Source organism: Centropristis striata, chromosome 21, assembly GCF_030273125.1.
Source record: "Centropristis striata isolate RG_2023a ecotype Rhode Island chromosome 21, C.striata_1.0, whole genome shotgun sequence".
NCBI classification, from domain to species: domain Eukaryota; kingdom Metazoa; phylum Chordata; class Actinopteri; order Perciformes; family Serranidae; genus Centropristis; species Centropristis striata.
Window position 1 is genome coordinate 12599999 of NC_081537.1, and position 21939 is coordinate 12621937.

The window sequence follows — 21939 nt, forward strand, 5'->3', positions numbered from 1 at the left end:
TGCTCTTTCAGTTTGTTGGCCTTGCCCACCTCTGGTGCAACAAAATGTTGGGTTCAGAACATTAAAAGCGCTCAGTAATGTAATCTCACTGACATTTTGAGTGTAACGCCCTTTAAACATTGTTTTAAATGGATGTAAATAAAGTGTCCTGGAATAAGAAAAGGCCACACTTCCACCAAATAATGTTTGTCACAAGTTGTGTGTTTTTGATGATAATTACTTTATACTTTTGTTTGAGAAAATGTTTGTGTTGCATCAGGTTTTTAATTCGTGTTAATGTACAGAAGATCAGGTCTGACATTATTAAAATAAAATCACATCAGATTTTATTTTCAAACAATTTTCTAGAAAATAATTATGTGAAATCCCGAGGATTGAATATTGAAAATGATTTAAACATAATAAAAATTTAAATATATATTTTAAAAACAGTTTTTGAATGTCAATTCATGAGAAATGAGCCAAAATCAAGTAATATTTACATTCAGATCTTAAAGTCGAGTTTCCTTATAATAATAGGAAATTGAAAATAAAAAGTCCATTTACATATTTATTATTTGATGATTTCATCTCATTATAGTATTTTTTTTTTTTTTTTGCTTTGGAATACACAAAAAAATAATTGGTAGTAGTATTCTCTTTATATTACATTTTTATTACATTTTTTGAGAATTCTGCAACATGACAATGAAAATGTAATATTTTATTTTAAATTTTATCGTAATTTAATTTAATCTAATTCATTTTAACTTTAATATTGTCTTAAATAACACAAACTGAAATATTTTTTAAACTGCCATAGTAATCGTCATGGGGAAACAGTCTAAATAATGTAAGTTTTTTTTTATTTTTTAAATGAAGCTTATAATTTTCAACAATGACTATTTTGCCAGTGTCATTTAAAACACAGTACTCATAATACATTTGGTGGAAATTGATGACGCTGCATTAAGTCGAAGTGCATCGGCATCTCACATCTCATCTCAGAGTCCCATTACGTCCATGTGTCTGTGTGTTCCTTCTGTCTCTGCAGAGCATCACTGGTATTATCTTTCCCTCCCTCTCTTCCTCCTCTCCCATCTTTAATTTCTGTCCATCCTCCAGGGCCCAAGTGAGTCATGCCATTAGCACAAAAGGCTGCTCTGCTAATGGTCGGCCAGTTTCCGCCATGTCCACTTCATGACAGACGCCCCATTTATGCAGTTGCCCCTTGTGGATAACAGTTGGATATTCCACACTGACCACTTGACTGAACGCCTCCATCACAGTGACCACCATTTATTTTAACCTCTTTATCCTTAACAGACAAAATACCTTAAACTTACTGATTTTTGGCCACTTGAGGGCAGCAAAAACAAGTAGTATGAACACTAACATATAACAATTTTTAAGCACAAGTTTTACACATAAGTATGCAACATAAACATTAATTTGGAGTCATGTTTGTGACCACCTGATTAATGCAAGTGCAATAATCATCTCCTTTAACTGTGTTTTGCTCTCATTGACTTCCATTCTGAAGCCACGAGATTGGCACTTTTGCTGGTTGTTTTTTTTGGAGCCAGAAGTGACCATATTTGAGTGAGATGGTGGATCTGACTGAGAACTTGAAGACACTGCCGTCAACTTGTCAACTACAAGGTAGCCACACCCTAAATCGTAGAACCAAAATTTACAAAATGAACATCACACTGTATTGAAGAAGACTTCAAACATCGATTAAGACCATAAACTCATCAGAAAATTATTTACTGAGGTAATAAATCCAGTGAAGAATAAGGTAATTTTCTCACTGACTTTTATACAGTCACACTTCTTTATGCAACCAGTGGAGTCGCCCCCTGCTGGTCATTAGAAAGAATGCAGGTTTAAGCCACTTTAGCTTTGATTTCAATATGAAAGTATACATTAAAATCCAAACAATCAGTCATCGCGATGATAATGATTATTTTTTAGTAAGTTGAACAGGATTTTAATTGGCATGAAATATTAGTTTTTACATTATATTAAATTTGCCCAAAAATGTAAACATAGTTGTTTTTTTAGATGGGGTAATAGTGATTAGAATATAAGAACCACATTTGTCAAACATAACCATTATTTCTCTATGTATGTAACTTGAATCAAATATAAAAAACATGAGAAATAAAGACTTTTGAATATATATTTTCATTACACACAGTTTTATTTTCATTAAAGGGATCCAAGGCCTTCACAAAAGGGTTGACTCTTGGTAGCTATACAGTACTAACACAACACACAACGACAACAGAAACAACACACAGGACTTGTGTGAATGAGTGAAAAGACAAATAAATAAGAGTTGAAAGACGTTTCATATGAGATTAAACTAAGATGCATCAACAAAACAAATAGTCAGAGGAAAGTGAGCAGAGGTTCAGACCCTGCAAAGTACAGTAACGCTTTTTGTACAATATTCGGTTCATCTCTGCAAGTAGCTGATTGTCTATAGCGGCTTCTTTTTGGTCATGCACAGTTGATTGCTTTTGTATTGACAGTGTTGCAACAATTTCACAGTTTTTTCATATATTTTTTTTATCTCCTCTATTCCCAGCTTTGATTGTCAGTCCTTTAAGTGTCTGATAGTTTGAAGGCGTTTTGTTTTTGCTGTGTAATGATGCTTGATTGTCATTGGCTCTTGGATATGGTTCATTAGTGAAAAAAGTCCCTGCCAATCAGAGTACGTACAGTATCACAGTAAATCTGTTATGGAATTGCTTCAGTTTTTAGATCAAAAAGTCCTCACATATATACTATATATATATAAAACAAAGAGAAATCTAGTTGCTTTACTGCAAAAATCACATATGATATCTGTAAATGAGTTTGTTCAGCCGAGTATCAGACGATTTCTGATGCCAATATTGGATTTTGTGCGTCGCTAATGATATTGTTTTTGTGCTTTGAGGATGATTTGAGTCCACAACGTGCTACATTCTTCCCTCCAATAACATCTGACAATATTTCACAGTTATCTTCATCATACACAGATGTCTGTACAAAAATATGCAGTATCAGTCTTAGTGTTATGTTGCTGGCAGGGAAGGCAGGATTTACTTTTTTTTCTGGTAGTTTTTTTTTTAAGTTTTAGTAAAAGTGATTGCCATAAGCAAGTCTAAAATCTTCACAGATAGCCTCACACAGCTTATGATCAGGGAACAAGCTTGCTTTCACTATATCATCGAGCTGCTCAAGTAACAAGAAACTGTGGTCACACTTCACAATACAGACATCTGCTGGCATTTACTTAGTACCACTGAATCCTTTATTCTAAGCATTTCTGTGTGGTGGAGTTATAACCATAACCAGCGTTTATGGGCAAAAAAAATCACGCTTTTTCCATTTTTTGTATTTTCTTTAACTTGAAGATATTTTAGTTTATCTCACTTTTACGGGCTGAGAGCTTAAAATGACGTCAGGTCGACTTTCTGAACTGACACAGAGCAATTTTCTGCTTTTTTAAAGATACATTTTGCAAATGTGTAAATATAATGCTCAAAAAGTTTACTTATTGGCTTTTCAGAGCTTTCAACCACATCTCACAGTGTCAGTTTTCTATCTTTGTGTAATAAAAGCACATTTTCTTTTTCCTTTTTTTTAGGGGTTCATGAAGTAAAAGCCAAAATATTCAACACAATAAAATGTTTAAACTTTTAAAGGGCCCAATGCTAATTCTTAACTACTGGGTAATAAAAAGCACTGTCACATCTCCACAGACAGTGTAACCTAAACCCTAACCTAAAGGTCCAGTGTGCAGGATTTAGTGTTATCTAGCGAAGAGGTTGAATACCCCTTCACTGACCCCTCCCTTTCCAAGCATGAAGTAAAACCTATGATGGCCTTCAGGTAACATAAAAATAAGAAAGTCCTTCTGTAGAGTGGAGAGTTTGGTTTGAACGCTTTGGACTTCAGTAGAAACATGGCAGTGCATAGGTTATTCTCATACTGTTTTTTTGTAGATATTCCTATGAAAAGTATTGCACTGGAATGTGTAGTTTCCCCACAACAATTTAAGTTTACAAAACCACAACCTTTCTTAGCTTCCGGTGATTATGCATAGCTATGAATACTATGTTTAATTTCTGCCAATAGATCCGCCTTAATCCTTCACACTTATCCTTTAACGCTAATCTTAGCTCTATTTCAATCCTAAACACGCCTCAAACTGATCCTATTACTAATCCTGATCTCAGCCCTATGATTAACTATCCAAACAAAATCTGCAACCTGACACCACTAAGCAAATGCCAGTATGACCAGAGTACTGTCAAGTGCAACCAAAGCTGCTCTTGGCTGAATTTGTAAACATTTAATGCATTTTATTAAGGGCTCTATAACTCAGTCCTGTGCTTCCTTTCAAAACCGTGTGTCCCAATATTGTTTTCTTGACACTTTTTTGTTACATGCCCTTTTTTTCTCTTCTTTTGTTTTGCCGGTTGGCAGCGATTGTCTGTTGTTCACTGTAATCTGGCCCAGTACTGACCCAGGTTATGACTCATGCTCTGCTGCTCAGTTCCTGGAACCTGGACCGGCACTGAAACCCCGGGTGATATGAGCCCTGGGAGGAAGAGAGAGAGGGGGACGAGAAACAGCGACAGTCAGTCAGAGGTGTAGAGTTTCATTTCAGCAAGAGACACAGTTAACGTCTCGACCCTTTGCACTCACCAGTGTTGGAGTTGGCTGAGGACGGAGTCTGCAGATGAGGGGAGGAGTATGCCGATGAGTCAAAGCTGCGTGGGGCAGAGGGAGATGGAGGTAACATGCAGGAGTAGGAGGAGGCCGACTGGGGAGGAATAGACTGAGAGAGGACATAAAGGTGGAGGAGGGACAAAGATTCAGGTTAGATTCATAATGAAACAACAAACTTCATTATCAAAGAAAACCTGTTTGCTGCACCATGTGCCGTTGAGGCAGCAGTGTTTCAGTTTGACCACATGGAGGCGCTAGAGTAATGTTTCATGGTAGGAGTAAAGCAGAGCAGCAGCCCAAATTATTGCAATACATTTGCAAAAAGATTTCCTTTATTTTCTAATCTTTGTATTTGGTTGGCCTGATTTTTTTCCCGCCGCGGATACTGTGTAATTCTAAATTTTTGCTTTTTATTATAATTATTGTATATGAACAACCAACCTAATGGGTAACCAAAGTAGGGCTGAAAAAACTGCAATATGGACTCCTGCAATATCCAGGACGGGCAATATTTGTTAAACGGCAAATATTTCAAAACACTATTGTGAATGTTGTCCAGGCCTACAGATCAGATTATTACATTATGATCATTTTAATATATTTTTCAATAAAAGTAATGATGCAAAAATAATAATTCCCTACAATATCAGTTGAAATAACTGCAATTAAGATATTAATTCAAATAGAGAATGAAGAATTATAAAATCAGAAACAGGAGACAAACTGAAAAGATTATATGCATGGAATTCTATTTAAATAATGCAGAATAGAGTCCAGCATGTTAACATTCATGGAAAAATAAGAAACAAAATGTGTGTATTTGCATGCTGCTTTTGAGGCTGGGATGATAATCAATACAATCAAAGCAAGGTCGGTGGTAAATGCTGTGATGTTTGTCCCCCTCGAAATTTTTTTTAGTGGCCCAAGCTTTAAGAAATGTAGCTTTTGCTGGACACCTTTTTTAAAAAAAATGATTTGATCCTCAAACAATGGCAAGGCTTCCACAGAGAAGCTAAACTTACACTGAAACCTTGTTGGACTGTTGAGAAATCTACCTGATAAACTAAGAATAAAAACATGTTGTAAGTCGTCACATTGCCACCAGGAGGCCATCTGACTATCAGTCCAATAGAGTTATGTGAGAGGCTGTTTATTATTAATGGATGTCACCAATAAACCTAATCAAGAATCAAGATTTGAGAATTTTTTTTTGATGCAGTACCACTTTTTTTTCCTCTTTAAGAAAGTCAATATCAAATTTAGAATCACTGTCTAATTGATATATTTCTAGATCTGTTTGCCTTCTGCCTCTTTTTAGCTTTGTGTGTAACCTTTACGTTGCTTTTTATTTTTATTATCTTATCATATTATTATTATATACTAACTATGACTATACCCCACCATTACTATTACCCCTGTGCATTGCACATCTTCTTTATTTTTTATTTTTTATTTTATTGTGTATTTTTGCACATTATGCAAATAATGGTACATTTTTGTCATTTTTATATTGTAAATATAATATATTTTTCCATATTGTTATGGTATTTTTTCTCTATTCCATATTTAATATTTGTTAAAGGGAAAATATGTGTCAAAATACTATTCTGAATGTTGTCCAGGCCTACAGATCATGTTCTATGGACTTTTTTAAAAATATAATTTTCAATATAAATAATGATGCAAAAATGATAATTCCCTCCAATATTGTGCAATATAAGTTAACATATTGTAATTTTCTCTAATCCATATTTATGTTCTTGACCATTACAATACTTTGCCTTTATTTTAAATTTCCTCTTTATATGTTTATTGTATGCACCAGAATTGAAAGCAAATTCCTTAATAAAATTATAACTGACAATAAACCTTCTGATTTATTATTATTATTATTATTAAATAATGACACTAAATTTAGATAACAGCAATATTAATCGTTTAATAAGGAGAGGAATAAATCCTGTTATGATTATTATTATAATATTATTTTTAAAATAAGAAGTAGAAGTGGAACTATTTCCTCATCTATTTTCATTATTATATGTTTTATAGTCTTGACGTTAAGGAGTTAATAAGCTGTGTGACGACGGTGACCTGCTTCAGGAAAGTTTGGAAGGTGCTGATGAATGATGAATGATGAAATGTCCAACCTGGACTCCCGATGAGAAAACTGACAGGGAGCTGTAGCTGGGCAGGGACGACTCAGCCTGACTCAACATGGACCCTGGAGAGAGACACGCAGAGCGAGATGGTAAGCACACGCACACGCACACACACACACACGCAATGGGAACACATTGCAGTGGAAATATAGATGCGCTCTAATGTAGAAACTCTAATGGTTTGCCTGCCTGCAAATGTCACTCTAAGAGCTGTAATTATAAACTAGTAATATATAAATCATAGAGGGCAAAAAGGTATCACTCATGTGCTGTATGAATGAGCCAGTGAACACATATACAGTATTGGAGCCTTGTTGCAGTGACCTGGCGTTTACCTGAACTGCTGCCGTGCTGCTGATGATAGACGGATGTGTTGAAGGAAGTGGTCAGAGGGGCTTGGCTCTGTGAACAGGAAGTCACACCCCCTGACCTCCTTTGATTGCGCAGCTTCTCCTCCCTCCTCCACTTGGCTCTTCGGTTTGAGAACCACACCTGTCAATCAAACCAGGCCCTCTTTGTCATGCATGTTGCAGCAGCTTGAGCATCAAATGTAAGGTGTAAAGACGAGTTGTCTGACCTGTATCCTGGCCTCTGGTAGATCGATCTTGTTTGCCAATCTCTCCCTCGCAAAGACATCTGGGTAATGTGTCCTTTCAAACTCTGCGGAAGATATTAACTAATGTCAAACACGCTGTGTGAGTCTTAATCGAGGATGACAGCACGACTGGGGAGCAGCTCGCCTCATAACCCTTGCTGCGTGGCGTTAACATATTTTTAATTCATCTGTTTATGTGAAAAGAAAGCATGAGGTGGATCCAGATTCAACTTAATTAAAATCACCAATTAATGATCTGATTATTTAGACAGATATTAAACTGCATATGAAGTAATTACTGCTCAACATCTGCACCACTAATTATCTTGTCATGGAATACACAAATCCAGGAAGCTGAGATGTATCCTTACAACTATATTTGAAATATTTATCTGTTGCACTTTGTATAAATTATTTACCTTCGTGGAACACGCAGAAAGTTCAAATGAAAGGACTCAAGTTGAGAAGCTGCCTAAGCATTTCATTTCAAAGTAGGCTGACTAAAATTAAACCGGCGAAGAAGTTGTCATAGGTTTTCAATTTGCTATCACTTATTCTCTACATTCGGAGCAAATAAATACAATTAGTGTTGTTTCACGTATATGCAGAAGCATTTTATTAAAACGATCACTGTGAGGCTGGAGGTAAGTGAATCCTGACTCAGCTGTTGTTTCATTTGGGGCGTATCAGAGTATCATTCCTCACTGTGGCAGTTAATTTAAAGTTGACAAACGGGTGACATTTGTGTTGTTGACAAGTCCAAACGAGTATATGCCTCACCCTCTAACTGACAGTCTGAGTCATCCCAACGTAATTCTGAAATTTCTGGTCTGGTAATGAAGCCATCTTTATAGATTTGATGCTTAATAATACTTTAAAATGTTTGCAGAGAAAGTTAAAGAAATAGATCAGTAACGGCAGAGTTGGTTACATTTGAAAAGGCAGCCATCTTTTCTATATAAATAGCTGAAAATATAATATTAACAGGTTACCAGGGTTGTAAAGACCTAAAGACTTAAGTTCCCACTGGTAACACATGGTTAATAAACCCATATTGCACAACGATGGCTCTATAAATTAAGTCTGTCTCACAAATTGTTATAATTGGCTTGGTTATAATTGGCGTCTGTGTCAACACATGATTGTTATTGTGCCTTGGCTGTGCACTGAGGTCAGCGTACCTCATTAATGTCATTTGCACAGAGTGACCACAGTGATACATTTCCACTCGGCTGCACAGTGGACATTGCGTCCTTATTTAGCTCAAGGGCCTGCTGCAGCCATATCCAGTCAAGGGTGGCTTTCTGATCCCTCTCAGCGGATATGAGGCCATGAGGGCCAGATCTCACTGCATAAAACAACCAACAGTAATGATGCATTATCAGAACTCTGCAGCTGTATATGCTGCCCGAGGCTTTTTTGGAGCAGATCAGGAATATTTGTGGGGTTAAGATTATGGATAATTTGCATCTGGAAGCCACACAGGGATTGATAAAAAGCCTGTTTCCTTATCAGTTCTTATATTTTTCTCTCCTGCCATTTACTAAATAGGTTGCCAACAAGGTGTAAAACTATAATCCAATAACAAAGGTGATGGCAGGGGGACAAAAAAAAGCAGCAAGACAAGCTGCGTCATGACACACTCTGGTCTGGGAATGGAGGGCTGCGATTGGCTGAGAAGCGGGGAGAGAACTGTGCGTGCTTGCATGCCCTGACCTTTTTCCAGAGCCTCGATCTGCTCCTGTGTAAAGCTGGTCCTGTTCCTCTGCAGCTTCCTCTTGAGCTGCAGCCTCAGCTGAGACTCCTCGCCCTCGTCCCTCTCCACGGGGACTCCTCCACCTCTGCCCGCTCCTCCTCCCCCTGTCTCCCCCCCCATGCTGCCCTCTGTGTCCAGCAGACAGCCCTCAGACACTGGCAGGGAGGAAGGTGACAAAAAGAGATGTGGGAGTGTCAAGAAAATTTACATTTTAAGGTTACTAGAATGTGTAGATTCATGCGTTGAGCTAACAGGAAGTTGCCACAAGTGACTTTTATTGTGTTGGCATTTAACTGATGATCCGTGAGCATTAACATATGTTGTCCTCACCTGTGCTGTGTTGTGTCTGAACGCCGGTGGGGTCATGGTACCAGTTGTTAGGCCCGCTCCAGTTTGAGCCGCTCTGCAGGTTCAGCATGGTTAACTTCTCATACATACTACGAGTGTCCAAACCACCATGAAGAGAAATAAAAAGAGTCCTGTCCTGTGCGTGTCCGCCCCTGTTTACTGTCACCTTTGGCTCCTCTTTCCCTCCTTCGATCCTACAATCCTTCCTCCTGGAGGGGGTCGGAGGAAGAGGAGGAGGAGGACAAGGAGAGGGGGGGTTAGGGGAAAGAGGAGAAGAAGAAGAAGGAGGGGTTCATATCGCATGAGTTCACACATGGTCGGCATTGTGGCGAATTAGCCTCATGATGACAGACAGAAATGGAGTTAGTTACATGCACGCTGTCGTAACGTGTGTGTGTTATACATTGGTATGCTAGTATACCATGGGGAGCAAAGGTACATTAGAACCCACTCTGAAAGCCATGACATTTATTATGCTACTTGCTTTTAGCTGTATCTTTGCTGGTAAGCTTGCATGCACACACACACGTATGCTGGAAAAGACACTGCATTTACATGGAGCCACAAACTGACACACACACACACACACACACACACACACACACACACACTGGCTTTATGAGCAAAATCTACCTTAAAACACTCAAACCAAGCCCATTTTTAACTTTCAGTGTAAGACTAGTAGATGGTTATGTGCCTCATAAATGCATGCAAGTCTGAGATGAATAAAAGCTTCCTTTTTTATATTCCCCTTTTTACTAAACAGAATTTCCTCTTTGTAGAGGAATGGCAAGTTAATACTGAGCCAAATCTCTCAAACTACAGCAGCAGCACGATGTCAAAGGTCAAACTTCATTCATTTGGGTGAAGCAGCCCTGAAACAACAGTTCATTCATCTGTTTCTTTAATTAAAATCCAGAAATTATCCTATGACCAGGAAGTAACTTGTCGTCCATCCCTGAGTCGCTACCAAAAGTCCAAGTGATCTCCGCACACAGAGATACACATAAAAGCACGGAAAAGACTGGATTTTTTTGCAAACTTACCGAGTGTCCAGGTGAAACGATGATGCCACGGGTCCCGTGTGTGACTTTCCTCCTCTGTGGAACCTTTATTCCCCTGTTCCCCCTGCGTCCCTTGTTCTCCAGCTTTGTTGACAATAACTGTGTGTGTGTGTGTAAAGGAGAGAGTAGGAGAGAGATGGAGAGAGTTAGACAGGGTGAGAGAGAGTGAAAGAGGGAGAGGGGGGGCTCTGGAGAGAAATGCGTCTGCGGGCACTCTTGTCCTCCAAGCGATGGAGAGAGAGAGCGAGAGAGAGAGAGAGAGGAAGAGAGAGAGAGAGAGAGAGAGAGAGAGAGAGAGAGAGGGAGCCACCGAGGGGTGACAAAGTGAGTCAACATCAGTGTCAAGTTTGAACTTAATGCCAGCGAGAGGAGGAGGGGAGGCCGAGAGAGTGGAGCATAAAGCACAGATAATGGAGAGATAGTGGATGATAAATAGATGATGGAATTCAATTTTAACCATAAATCGCACATAAATACAGAGCATAATTGGGAGTCAAGTGTGGTACTTTTTTTTACACCAACACATAAGCAACCAGACAACTGACATTATTAGATTAAACTCAATGTTCACACTAGTAAGGACTCCGTCGTTTGGATACTTACAGAATATGACTTAAAACTTTGATAAAGCATTGATATGTCCACATGATATTGTATTATATTGCTAATGTCAAATGCTGCATTTAGTAACAGCACACAGCTGCACAATTTTTTATAAACAAGAATAAAAGATGAAGGGAAATTATTATGATTATGAGAAAATATGTAGCTTAACATATTGGTATATTTCCATTTAATATGATTATTCAAAATAATAGGCTAAACAATACATTAATTTGTTTGATTGTTATGTCAAACAAAAATCAAGAAAACATGTGCATACTAAAATATTTATGACATATTTGCAGACAATGACACTTAGTTATATTAGGCTTAACAATGCATTATGTTTCTGATTTTCTATTTGAGAAACTGATATGATTCGGAAATAGTCAATAAAGATGATAATTATACAGCTTAGTGATTATTTGTTTCATTGAATTATTTAATGTAATTTGATTTACTAATGTAATAAACGCATTCATGTCTGAAAATATAATATTTAACCCTATTAATGCACGAGATTTGTTTGATATATAAGTAATATGTTCATTTGATTTTTTTAACTAATTTAGCAACATAAGCAAAACCTAAATATTTTCATGAAATAATAATAATAACATTTTAACAAAAGTATGTTTTACAATTCTTTGTTTTTGAGCTAGGGCTGCAAATAACTGTTTTTATTATTGATAAATCTGCTGAATTACATCATCATGAAGCGAGCAATTGTTTGATCAATGAATATAAATTAGAAAATATTGCATTAATTACCAAAATCTAAAGTTTTGGCCCAAACCAAATGACAATGAAAATTTTATTAAAAATAATGTCTGGACAAAAAGGTAATTCTGACATTTAACGCATTGCAAATGTTTTTTTTTAATGATTGAAACGATTAATTGATTAATCAATTAATTATTGATTAATCTTTTCTTAATCAGCAATTTCATATAATCCTCATATGGACTCATATTCTGTCCCAGCCCCAGTGTTTTAGGCCTACATTGCTGTAAAATGCTCTACACTGTTAAACATAATCTGTTTAATTTACGGAAAAATACCGGCAGCTGTGGTTGCCAGAATTTCACCGTAAAAAATACAGTGAGTGGATTGTCTATTCTTAATTTAAATGTAAATATCAGCAAAAACTAATTTATTATTTTTAGGGTAATTGTGTCATTTATTCACACATCATGGTGTTTCGCCATAAATTTGTGTGAAAATGTTATATTTTTACAGCAAAACTGTGTTTGTTGTTTCTTCCAGTTTATGACAGAAAAAGTAAAAGGTTTGTGCTATTCTTTGATTTACGGTAATTAATGGTGTCTAATACGGTGATGTACAATTTTTAATTTTACACCCCATTTCTGATGTATTTGACAGTGTTTTACTTTTATTTCTACAAACATTTTTTACAGTGTAGACGGGCAGATAAAGTTACCACACTTTATTTTTTAACACAAGAGCTTTAAAACTGCTCAGAGTTTGAATAACAGCTGTTCCCACAGCACTTAGGTATTGTTCCCTGTCCACAGAGGTATTGTTCTCCTGCTATAAGACACAGAGCTGAAAGCTATGGGACAATAAACAAAGGCATTGTCTGGCCCCGGAGCGGGTTAAAGGTGCACCATACAGAAACCCTTGGCGATAGACACACAAGGTCTGATGTGAGGCGTAAGTAATGACGCAGGTATGACGGTATGTATGGTGGAGTCAAAGAACGAGAGCAGAGTAGAACTGGGGTTTAAATATATCTCTTTGCAGCGGAGGGGAGAGAAGAAGAGAGAGATGGAAGATGGAAGCAGGGAGGCAGAGGAAAGAGATAGAGAGAGTGAAGAGGAAGTATGTGACTTTGGGGTGGGTGTTGGGGCTTGGGGATGGGGAGGGTGCCAGCTTGTTTTATTTCCGGTTGACAAGACTTTGCGCTCCCTTTCTCTCTGTCGCTCCCTCTCTCTTTCATACTATGCTATTCTTTCACCGCTGCCCCCATTGCTCGGTCTCCCCCCCCCCCTCCTCTTTCTCTGTTACTTTCCTCCGAGACGTGCCTCGGAGAAAGGAAAGGACTTGACAAGTTCAAAGGTAAAAAGGAGTAAGAACTGTGGTGGAAGAAGCATTAAGATCCTTTAGTTAAGGAAAAGTGCTAAAAAAAAAAAAAAAAAGCTATAAAATACTCCATTACAAGTAAAAGTCCTAAGAATCTTTTTTTTTTTTAAATAAAAAATACATTTTAGCATATTGTTTTATTTTCAATGTGTCTTTTCAGTTTATTACTGTGATTGTTTTTTTTTTTAAATCTTATAAGTGGGCATTTGTTTTGTTTTATTTTTGTATTTAACTGTTTGATTTTATGCTATTCTAACATTTTTCTCATTATCATAATTTCTTAAATTGTTTTAAAACAAACTTAAATCATTTAAAAATGAAATTGTCTTTATTTTATTTAATACAGAAAAAATTGTAGACATAAGAAAATGATGGTGTGAAAACATAACTTAAATGGGGGGTAAAAAGAGAAAATTGGACAAAACGAAAAATAAATTGACTAACCTAAAACACTTAAATATATATAATAAATAAAGTTTATTATTATTAATTGGTGTCATTATTAATTCAACATTTTACTTATACGCGTTTTCATCAAAATGTATTTTAAGTATCACCATTTTTGCTCATGATGCAGAACGACTACATCATTACACATTATATATTGAATTATTAATACTGATGCATGAACACATAAGCAGCATTTTAATGTTTATAGCTGGTTAAGGTGGAGCTCATTTAAGCTGCTCTAACCAATTATAATGCTCCATATGTGACAAGATAATCATATATTTTGCGTTAAATCATAATCTGCATAGAACTGTACCTGTCAAATAAATGCAATGGGGTAAAACACAAAATATTTGCTTCTATAACATTTAGTGTGAAGTATGAAGTAGTAAAAAAAAATGGAAATATTAACGCAATATTATACATTTGTAGAGTGCCTAAGCAAAATAATTTTAACATATGCAAAGTTATCGGGTGTTGAAAAACAATGATATACCTGAGTATTGGTATATATATATTTAGTATATACACTGCATTCTTGCCACGCTATAATGTTAAATGTTACAGGGATTGGGATAAATGCAAATGCAGATCTCACTGTTGCATTAAAACAGTGATAATAATAATAAAAAATATATATATTATTTCTCCAATTTGATGCATTTCTTGTTGCCTTCAACTTTGACAGTTTTTCCTCAAATTAGATTTTTAAAAATCCCAGTATTTTTCAATATATTGAATCTTAACCCCTGAATTATGATACATATCACATCGCCATATTCTTACCAATACACAGCCTTAGAAAGTAAGTAAGTAAGTAAGGGGAAAGTTAACTAACAAAACTGCTTAGTTAATTAAAAATATAAACCTAAAAATGTGGTATTAACCCCCAGACACCATCATCATCCCAACACCCTGTTCTCTAGCTGGTTACTCTCCTGTATTTTGAAATCACTGTTGTCTTATAATCGTATTGTGTTCCAGTTGTTGGAATGTGGCTTAACCTATGTGATCCCTATGTGCTGAATGCAATAACGTGTGTGTGTGTGTGTGTGTGTGTGAGTGTCTGTGTGTGTTTGTGTGTGTGTGAGGCGGCGCGTGCTTCGCTGCAAAGATTCATGTAGCTCCAGGACATGCTTTTTTTTTTTAGTGCATCTTGTTAGTTCATTCCTGTCACCTCTCTCTCTCTCTCTCTCTCTCTCTCTCTCTCCACCATCCCTTGCTTTTTCAGCGCTGAAGGGGGGATGGGGAAGGGGTGGTGGACGGGCCTGGGAGGGGAAGGGAGGGGGAGGCAGTGGCGGTGGAGGCAGTCACCATGGTTACAATGCCACGACAAATATTCATCAAGTCGTTAAAATAAAAACAAACTGGAGTGCATTATAATTGCTCTTACTGACTGGATCCTATAATGTGTTCATATATTATGAGTGAGGGGAGCGGAGTAGAAGGGGCTCGCACACAAAAACACACATGGAAAAGTGAAGATCGGCTGACCTGCGGGCATCACATACATGACACACTCACACATTGCAACTCTTTGTGCATAACTTTATCTTCCCATTACCTGTTTATGGAATTCCCTATGAGTACTTTCGTGAGTCTCTCCTCTCTTTTCTCTTTGTCCCTCCATCTCTCGCTCTTCCTCTACTGTTGTGTAGCCCGAGGCGATACTGTGATGTGTCCTCCCTCTGTCCCTCCCTCCCTCTCCCTCTCTCTCTGTCCCTGTCACCTTCAATTGCTCTGTGAAACTAGACACACTGCCTGGGGCAGGGAGGCAGGGAGGGAGGGAAGAGAGGAAAAGAGAGAAGGAAAAAGAGAGACAGACAGACAGCTTTATAGACAGAAAGAATTAACAAACATTTGGTGTTGTGGTTAAAAAAAGGGGTGGGGGGGGGATAATAGGGTAACCACAATGTGTGGCACATAAAAACAATCAAATTACTTACTTTAATGTTCACAATCCAGCAAAAAACGTACAAATAATTCAGCGCTGGAAACATACAATCAATTAAACATACATCCAATTTTTGACCTTTGACCTTTTAGTGGTTTATGCTGTGGCTTGAGCTGCTCCAGGATGCTGTTTGTCTTATTTGTGCTAGAAGTCCTTATACACATACCTGTTAGACTGGTTTTGTACCTGGAGGAATGAAAAAATAGGACTCTTGTCCCTACAAACACAGAGTCAAACAAGGGAAGCACATTCCAAACAACACAGTTTATACCTGGGATTAATGTAAAGCCTATTAGGTATAATATTAAATAACAACTTTTGAGAAGAAAAACACATGATCTAGCTGTGTGGTCCTATGATTTGACATTGTTCACATTTGTGTTTTTAAGCCACAAATTGCCCATAAAGATTGAGTACAAACTGTCAGCTCGCATACACAAACACACACAAAAACAGCTGATGACTTACATTATTAGGTTAAAGTGAATGCCCACATTTGAAGGCTTATTTCTTTGAACCTCATTTAATTGCATAAAACATACAGTTGACCTTTAAATATGCAATTCTGTAAGAAAATTTGAATATGCTTTATGTTAAGGTAAAAATGATATTAGGCTCAACACATTATGATTTTTGTTGGTAAATCAGAGTTGTCTTTTAGTTAAGTTGAATTCAACATCTATAGGTGGACTCACAGCACAGTGGAATGTAACTAAGTACATTTACTCAAGTACTGTACTTAAGTACAATTTTAAGGTATTTGTACTTTACTTGAGTATTTCCATTTTATGTGTCTTTGTACTTCTTCTTCTTCTTACTCCACTACATTTAGCAGCCAGCTTTAGTTACTTTTCAGGTCCAGATTTAACATGAAAAACATGATTAATTTGAAGCGACTAGACCTCTTTTGTAAGTTTTATTAAACCTCACAACCGTATATTAATGAGCCCTATCTTGAGAAAAGCAAAATGCTGCTTACATAAATGCATCAACAAATAATAATAATCTTTACTTTTACTTTTGACACGTTAAGGACATTTTGATGCTGATATTTTTGTACTTTTACTTCAGTAAGTTTTGAATGCAGGACTTTTACTTGTAGTGGAGTACTATCACAGTGTGGTATTCGTACTTTTACTGAAGAAGCCTAAGGGATCTGAATACTTTCTCCACCACTGCAGCACATTCAAGTTAATGAGCACAAGCAAGGACCGTTTTTATACATTTATTATAATGAAGTAATCGTTACGCATTATTTTGGATGGATATAAAAGCAGCATCTCATCTTGTCCGTTCTTGTCCAAGGACAGAGATAAACAGCAAGCTGTCTTCAGAGACATAACGTCACAGGAGATAGTCTGCATCGTGAGTGCGTCAGAGTACAGATATCACGAGGTTCTGGAAATAACAGCCATTGATATAATAAACATGTAAAAAAAAAAAAAAGAATCATATATTATCATTATTCGTATAAAACATCCCGTAAAGTATAATTATAAAGAAAGAATATATAAAAACAGGACATGGACAATCTGGATTACTTACCAAAGTCTGAGACTGAGACTTGTATAGCATTGTACTCGATAAAATACTAAAATGCACATTTGCTCGGTGAGAACAGTGACAAGGACCGCTTTATTCAGGAAAAGGTAGTTTACCTGTGACCAAACAAGGAGGAAAATCTGATTTGTCCGCGGGTTCTTTCTTTCAATCTCATTGGCTCAGGTGGATCAGGGGGGCGGGACATGAGTGCTGATTGGCTGTAGTTTGGGGAACAGGTCGCCACCGTTCACTTGTTTTTTTTTCACTCACTTTCGCCGTTTCAGGATACCTGTAACAGTTAAGGAGGTTTTCTCGACGGTAAAACGCAAAATATAACCAAGGAAATGTAACTTTTTTTTAATTCCTTGCACTGCTCAAGTGTCAGTTATCAGGTACCAGAAGAAGTGTGAAGGTGGATGTAACGTTTTAAGGAAAAAGAAGAAAAAAAAAAGATTTTTCCCAACACAGAATTCGTGACGCTAAACTTAACAAAATGTCGCCGCAATTACAGTTTTCTGGCCTTATTTGGTGCGTAACAGGTGAGTTCCAACCGTCGTGTCCCCCTCCTCCATCTCCTCACTGCTTTCGCCATGTCTGTTATTTCTTTGTCCACATTTGAAACATTTGTACACTCTTGGCTAATTCAATAAAACTTAATTTTTGTGTAAGTAGTGCTGGGTCCACCGTCAGAGTAACAGTAATTTGTGTTTATTTAGGTATTTTGGCTTCCTACGCCCTAGAATGTGGCCGACCAACTATCGCGGAGAACAGGATTGTGGGAGGAAAGGACGCCACATATGGGGCTTGGCCGTGGCAGGTGGATATCCAGGTAGGTCCCTGTGAGACCTCTTCAGCCGTGTAATCTTCTTCAGCATCATTTCTGCCCGTGGGTAGTTATATGTGTGGTTTAGTCTGGGTGTTGTTTATCAAACTGACCTGCTGAGAGAGGGGATTTGCTTGTGATGCTGAGGTGACTCACTCTTTTTTTCCCTCCTCCCTCCTTTCGGCCTCCAGACAACAAATACTGGTCATACCTGTGGAGGCTCCATCATCTCAGAGAAGTGGGTCCTATCAGCTGCTCATTGTTTCCCCAAGTAAGAAAACTCCTCACAGACACAAATCGGCGGGTTAACTCACAGCTGAGCATCATTACACAGGCTCTCTGCTTCTTTTGTTTGCCATGAGTCATTTTAAGGGAATTCTTGGTTACATAAACAGACAAATGGCTGATATTGGCCTATCGAAGGCCTATCTATCGGTATATATGCTGTCCGATATGTGGCATTATAAAAACTTTTTTACACAATATTACAGTCATTGTTTCCTCCTTGCTTTCTTTTTCATTTAATGCCTGGAACAACTAAAGGTACATTTTTTACTTGGTTTTCTTGATGACAACCGAAATCATTATCAAGAAAACCATGGCAGATGGCTAGATATTAGCTCTTACATTAAACTCTTATGAGCTATTTTTGTTGTCATCGTTATATTTGTCCAAACAAATGTACCTTTAGTTGTACCAGGCATTAAAATGAACAAAAAATTGAAGAAAACAATGGTCTAATAATTTTTCCCATGGCTGTATAATGCTGAAAACAATACATGTGTGATTTGGAAATTGTGTTAGTTATTACAGCAGTGATGTTTGTTCAGCCATTATTTTATTCCTATTTATTCTTTATTTTATCATTTATAAATTGGCTGACAATTTAATACATTGTATGATAATATGTTAAATCAGTATCGGCATCAGTCTCAAAAATCTCGTAATGGTCAGGCTGATTCAGAAAAAGTGAAACTTTATTTCAAGTATAATGTGTTTAACATCCTTTTACCTATTTGGGAAACTTGCCTCCATAGTCAACATCTAAATTGTTCTTTCAAATATTTGAATTCTTGCTAATTTACACCCTACAAGGTCTCAAAGACAAGAACCAGGGTCCCTACAGGTGCTGAAAACCCTGAAAACATTTGAATATGGGGTTTTCCGGATTCAAAAGGTGCTTAATAGAATGCAAATTACCTATGCAAAATCCAAACAGCAGGAGCTGCTATATTTGTTAAAATACCCTTCTGCATTAAGCATGGTGGTGCTGCAGAGAGGCCCTGGCCTACAAGTTGTATTGTAGAGACTAATTTGCTGTCTCTCTGTCTTCTTTCAGTCCGTCCAACCTGGGCCTTTACATCATCTACGCTGGCCGATACCAGCTGAATGGCTACAACCAGCACCAGTCAGCGCATGGTGTGAACCGGTTGGTGATCCCATCTGGTTACTCTGAACCTCACTACGGGAAGGATTTGGCGTTGGTGGAGCTGTCCACCCCGGTCGCCTGGACAGATTATGTCCGTCCTGTCTGCTTGCCGGCCTCTGGCACCTTGTTCCCAGGTGGCATGTCTTGCTACGTCACCGGCTGGGGGAACATCCGGAATGATGGTAAGACTGGAGAGATTCACATCATCATAGCATGTGTGCAGAAAACTTTTTGCCCTTTATCCTTTTTTTATTCTATGCAAATGAATATATAGGATGGGGGGGGGGGGGGGGGGGGCAGGTATCTGAGAGTACACAACAGGCGGGAAATTAATTTTGAATGAGTTACTCTCTTTACTATAGCTATCAATTACAGTTTCTTATAGCAGAGCATGGGACAGGTGGGTTATGAAAGCCAGTCCTTTAAAAGCTGGGTTATATTTAAGTTTATTGTGTTTCAGTGAAGCGATGACATTATAACACTGTGCTAGTAAATTGTGTTGTTAGATGAATAATTCAAATTAAGCTTCTGTTTCAAACATTTTGCCTGATGTAATGCGCGAAAGTGATACACACATTAATTTTCTACATGCATAATTACATAAACTTGCCATATATTAATGTTATTTATTATATTATTTTTATCATATTGCTTTTGTCCTTAAAAGTTTTTTTTTCCCGCAAAGATCAGTGTAATTGTCATTTTAGTTTAGATCCTTCCATATCATTATTATAGGGCATAAGACTTATTTACAACAGATTTGCACCCAAAATAATTCACTTCAGCTCAATTGCATAGCAGCAGCTCTCAGCTTTAGTTCATAAACTAAAAATACCAAGTCACAGTATTGTAAAATCGCGCTCATAAAACAAGTTGCATGGTGAGCAGAGGCTGGCTTTTAGTTTGGTTTTTATCTTAAAACGTGAACTATTTGCAAGCTTTTACATTTAACAAAATGCAAAGGTGAGAGTAAACAGGTTATGTTTACACAAAGAAAAAAGCAATAAAACGATAGGAAAGGCCAATAAATAGTATGAAATAAAGTCAAGAAGCATGTTAAAATGCTTTACTGGACAAAAATACTAAAACAATAACATCTACTACTGTAAATTGTAGCAAAAAAAACGCTTACTGACCACCTGTTGTAGAAATTAAGAAGTCTTGCACTCCTTTTGTTCCTTCATCCTCCGTCTGTCCTTGTATTCCCCTCAGTCCCTCTGCCAGGAGTCGCAACTCTGCAGGAAGTGGAGGTGCCAATCATTTCTCAAAGTTCATGTCAGGAGATGTACCGGACGGACCCGAAGGAGCAGGTGGACATCCTGTATGACATGATCTGTGCTGGATACCAGGCGGGCGGCAAGGACTCCTGCCAGGTACTGTTGGATCAGCTGTTTGTGTTGCTGCGTTTACATTCACAAATACACACTTGTATACACAAGCAAAAAAAACTGCAGTGGAAATAACCCAAAATGCTTCTTTTCTGCAATCATGCACCATCTAGCTTGTAAGCCCTCCCTTTTGAGTGCTTTGATACCTCCCAGTGGTGAAAGCTGAATGAGTCTGTTTGTGTTGTCTGTTCAGGGTGATTCAGGAGGGCCTCTTGTGTGCCAAATGGTAAATGGGACCTGGGTGCAGGCTGGCGTGGTGAGTTTCGGACTGGGCTGTGCTCAGGCGAACCAGCCAGGCGTGTATACCAGACTGACCTCCTACTCGAGCTTCATCAACAGCGAGCTGCCAGAGATCCGGCTGTATGGCCGAGCTAACCAGAACTGGTGTGGGATGACGGCCCTTTCGGTCAGCTGTCTGTCCACTCTGCTGATCCTGAGGTAGAACACTTCCAAAACAGGATTTGTGCGAGGGAAAACATAAAACAGGCCAAATGAAGGAGGAAATCAATTATGTCTGACCAATGTCCGATGTCCAATGTTATGCTGAATAGTCAAACTAAAAAACAGGTCCTGGCGTTCATGTGGAGCCATACTGAACATGAAATGTAAAATAATCTTGGAACTATGACTCTGCATTGTGATTTTTGAGTAAAAGTAGTTTTGATAGGTTTGCATTTTAAATCAGAATTATGAGCTGAATTAATTGTGTTCTGTATTTGCAATAAATTGTTAATTTCATTCTAAAAATCAGGTCAGTGCTCTGTTCAACTTCTGATAGCTTCTGATAGTTTGTTTTATCGTGTTTATGGATCCAAGCTTCACTTTCGTTCCCTGAAAGCTTTCTTATCTTTTATTTCCACCTTAATACACCCTCTTAAGTAAATACACACTTGTTTTGGGAAGCAAATATTACTTAATTTTCACCCTGCATTTCTGAAATGCAAATAATTTTGTCCTTTTTATTTCAAATGTTTCTTTTAAATGCATTCAGGTCATTTTTAAATGTCCTTCC

The 21939-nt window shown here is 37.5% G+C and overlaps 2 protein-coding genes and 1 long non-coding RNA gene across 3 annotated transcripts in view; 1 reads left to right on the forward strand and 2 right to left on the reverse strand.

Annotated features, from left to right (window-relative positions):
- mmp25b (matrix metallopeptidase 25b) overlaps nucleotides 1-10758 on the reverse strand; it is a 28270-nt gene extending 17512 nt beyond the window's left edge. Inside the window, 7 exon segments of the mRNA XM_059325326.1 lie at nucleotides 4687-4819; nucleotides 6861-6934; nucleotides 7208-7364; nucleotides 7450-7532; nucleotides 9184-9378; nucleotides 9554-9780; nucleotides 10618-10758. Of these exon segments, the coding sequence (XP_059181309.1) occupies nucleotides 4687-4819; nucleotides 6861-6934; nucleotides 7208-7364; nucleotides 7450-7532; nucleotides 9184-9378; nucleotides 9554-9659 (748 nt within the window). The 5' untranslated portion in view covers nucleotides 9660-9780; nucleotides 10618-10758.
- A 6196-nt stretch (nucleotides 10759-16954) lies between these two features.
- LOC131959650 (uncharacterized) lies at nucleotides 16955-17436 on the reverse strand. The gene is made up of 2 exons (XR_009389500.1): nucleotides 17291-17436; nucleotides 16955-17143 (listed from the first exon to the last, which is right to left on the reverse strand). It is a non-coding gene; the product is annotated as an uncharacterized LOC131959650 (long non-coding RNA).
- Nucleotides 17437-17533: 97 nt separating this feature from the next.
- On the forward strand, nucleotides 17534-21674 carry zgc:92313 (uncharacterized protein LOC436869 homolog). The gene is made up of 6 exons (XM_059324857.1): nucleotides 17534-17826; nucleotides 18004-18116; nucleotides 18302-18381; nucleotides 19450-19721; nucleotides 20752-20912; nucleotides 21121-21674. Exons 1-6 carry the CDS (start codon nucleotides 17781-17783, stop codon nucleotides 21367-21369), a joined length of 921 nt encoding a protein of 306 aa, XP_059180840.1. The 5' UTR covers nucleotides 17534-17780; the 3' UTR covers nucleotides 21370-21674.
- The last annotated feature ends 265 nt before the right edge of the window (nucleotides 21675-21939 follow it).

Bases quoted from the DNA above. Each gene is read 5' to 3' on its own strand.
- zgc:92313 (XM_059324857.1), top strand. From the start codon at position 17,781: ATGTCGCCGCAATTACAGTTTTCTGGCCTTATTTGGTGCGTAACAG. The intron at 17,827-18,003 runs GTGAGTTCCAAC...GTGTTTATTTAG, and splicing joins CCTTATTTGGTGCGTAACAG to GTATTTTGGCTTCCTACGCC. The intron at 18,117-18,301 runs GTAGGTCCCTGT...TTCGGCCTCCAG, and splicing joins CGTGGCAGGTGGATATCCAG to ACAACAAATACTGGTCATAC.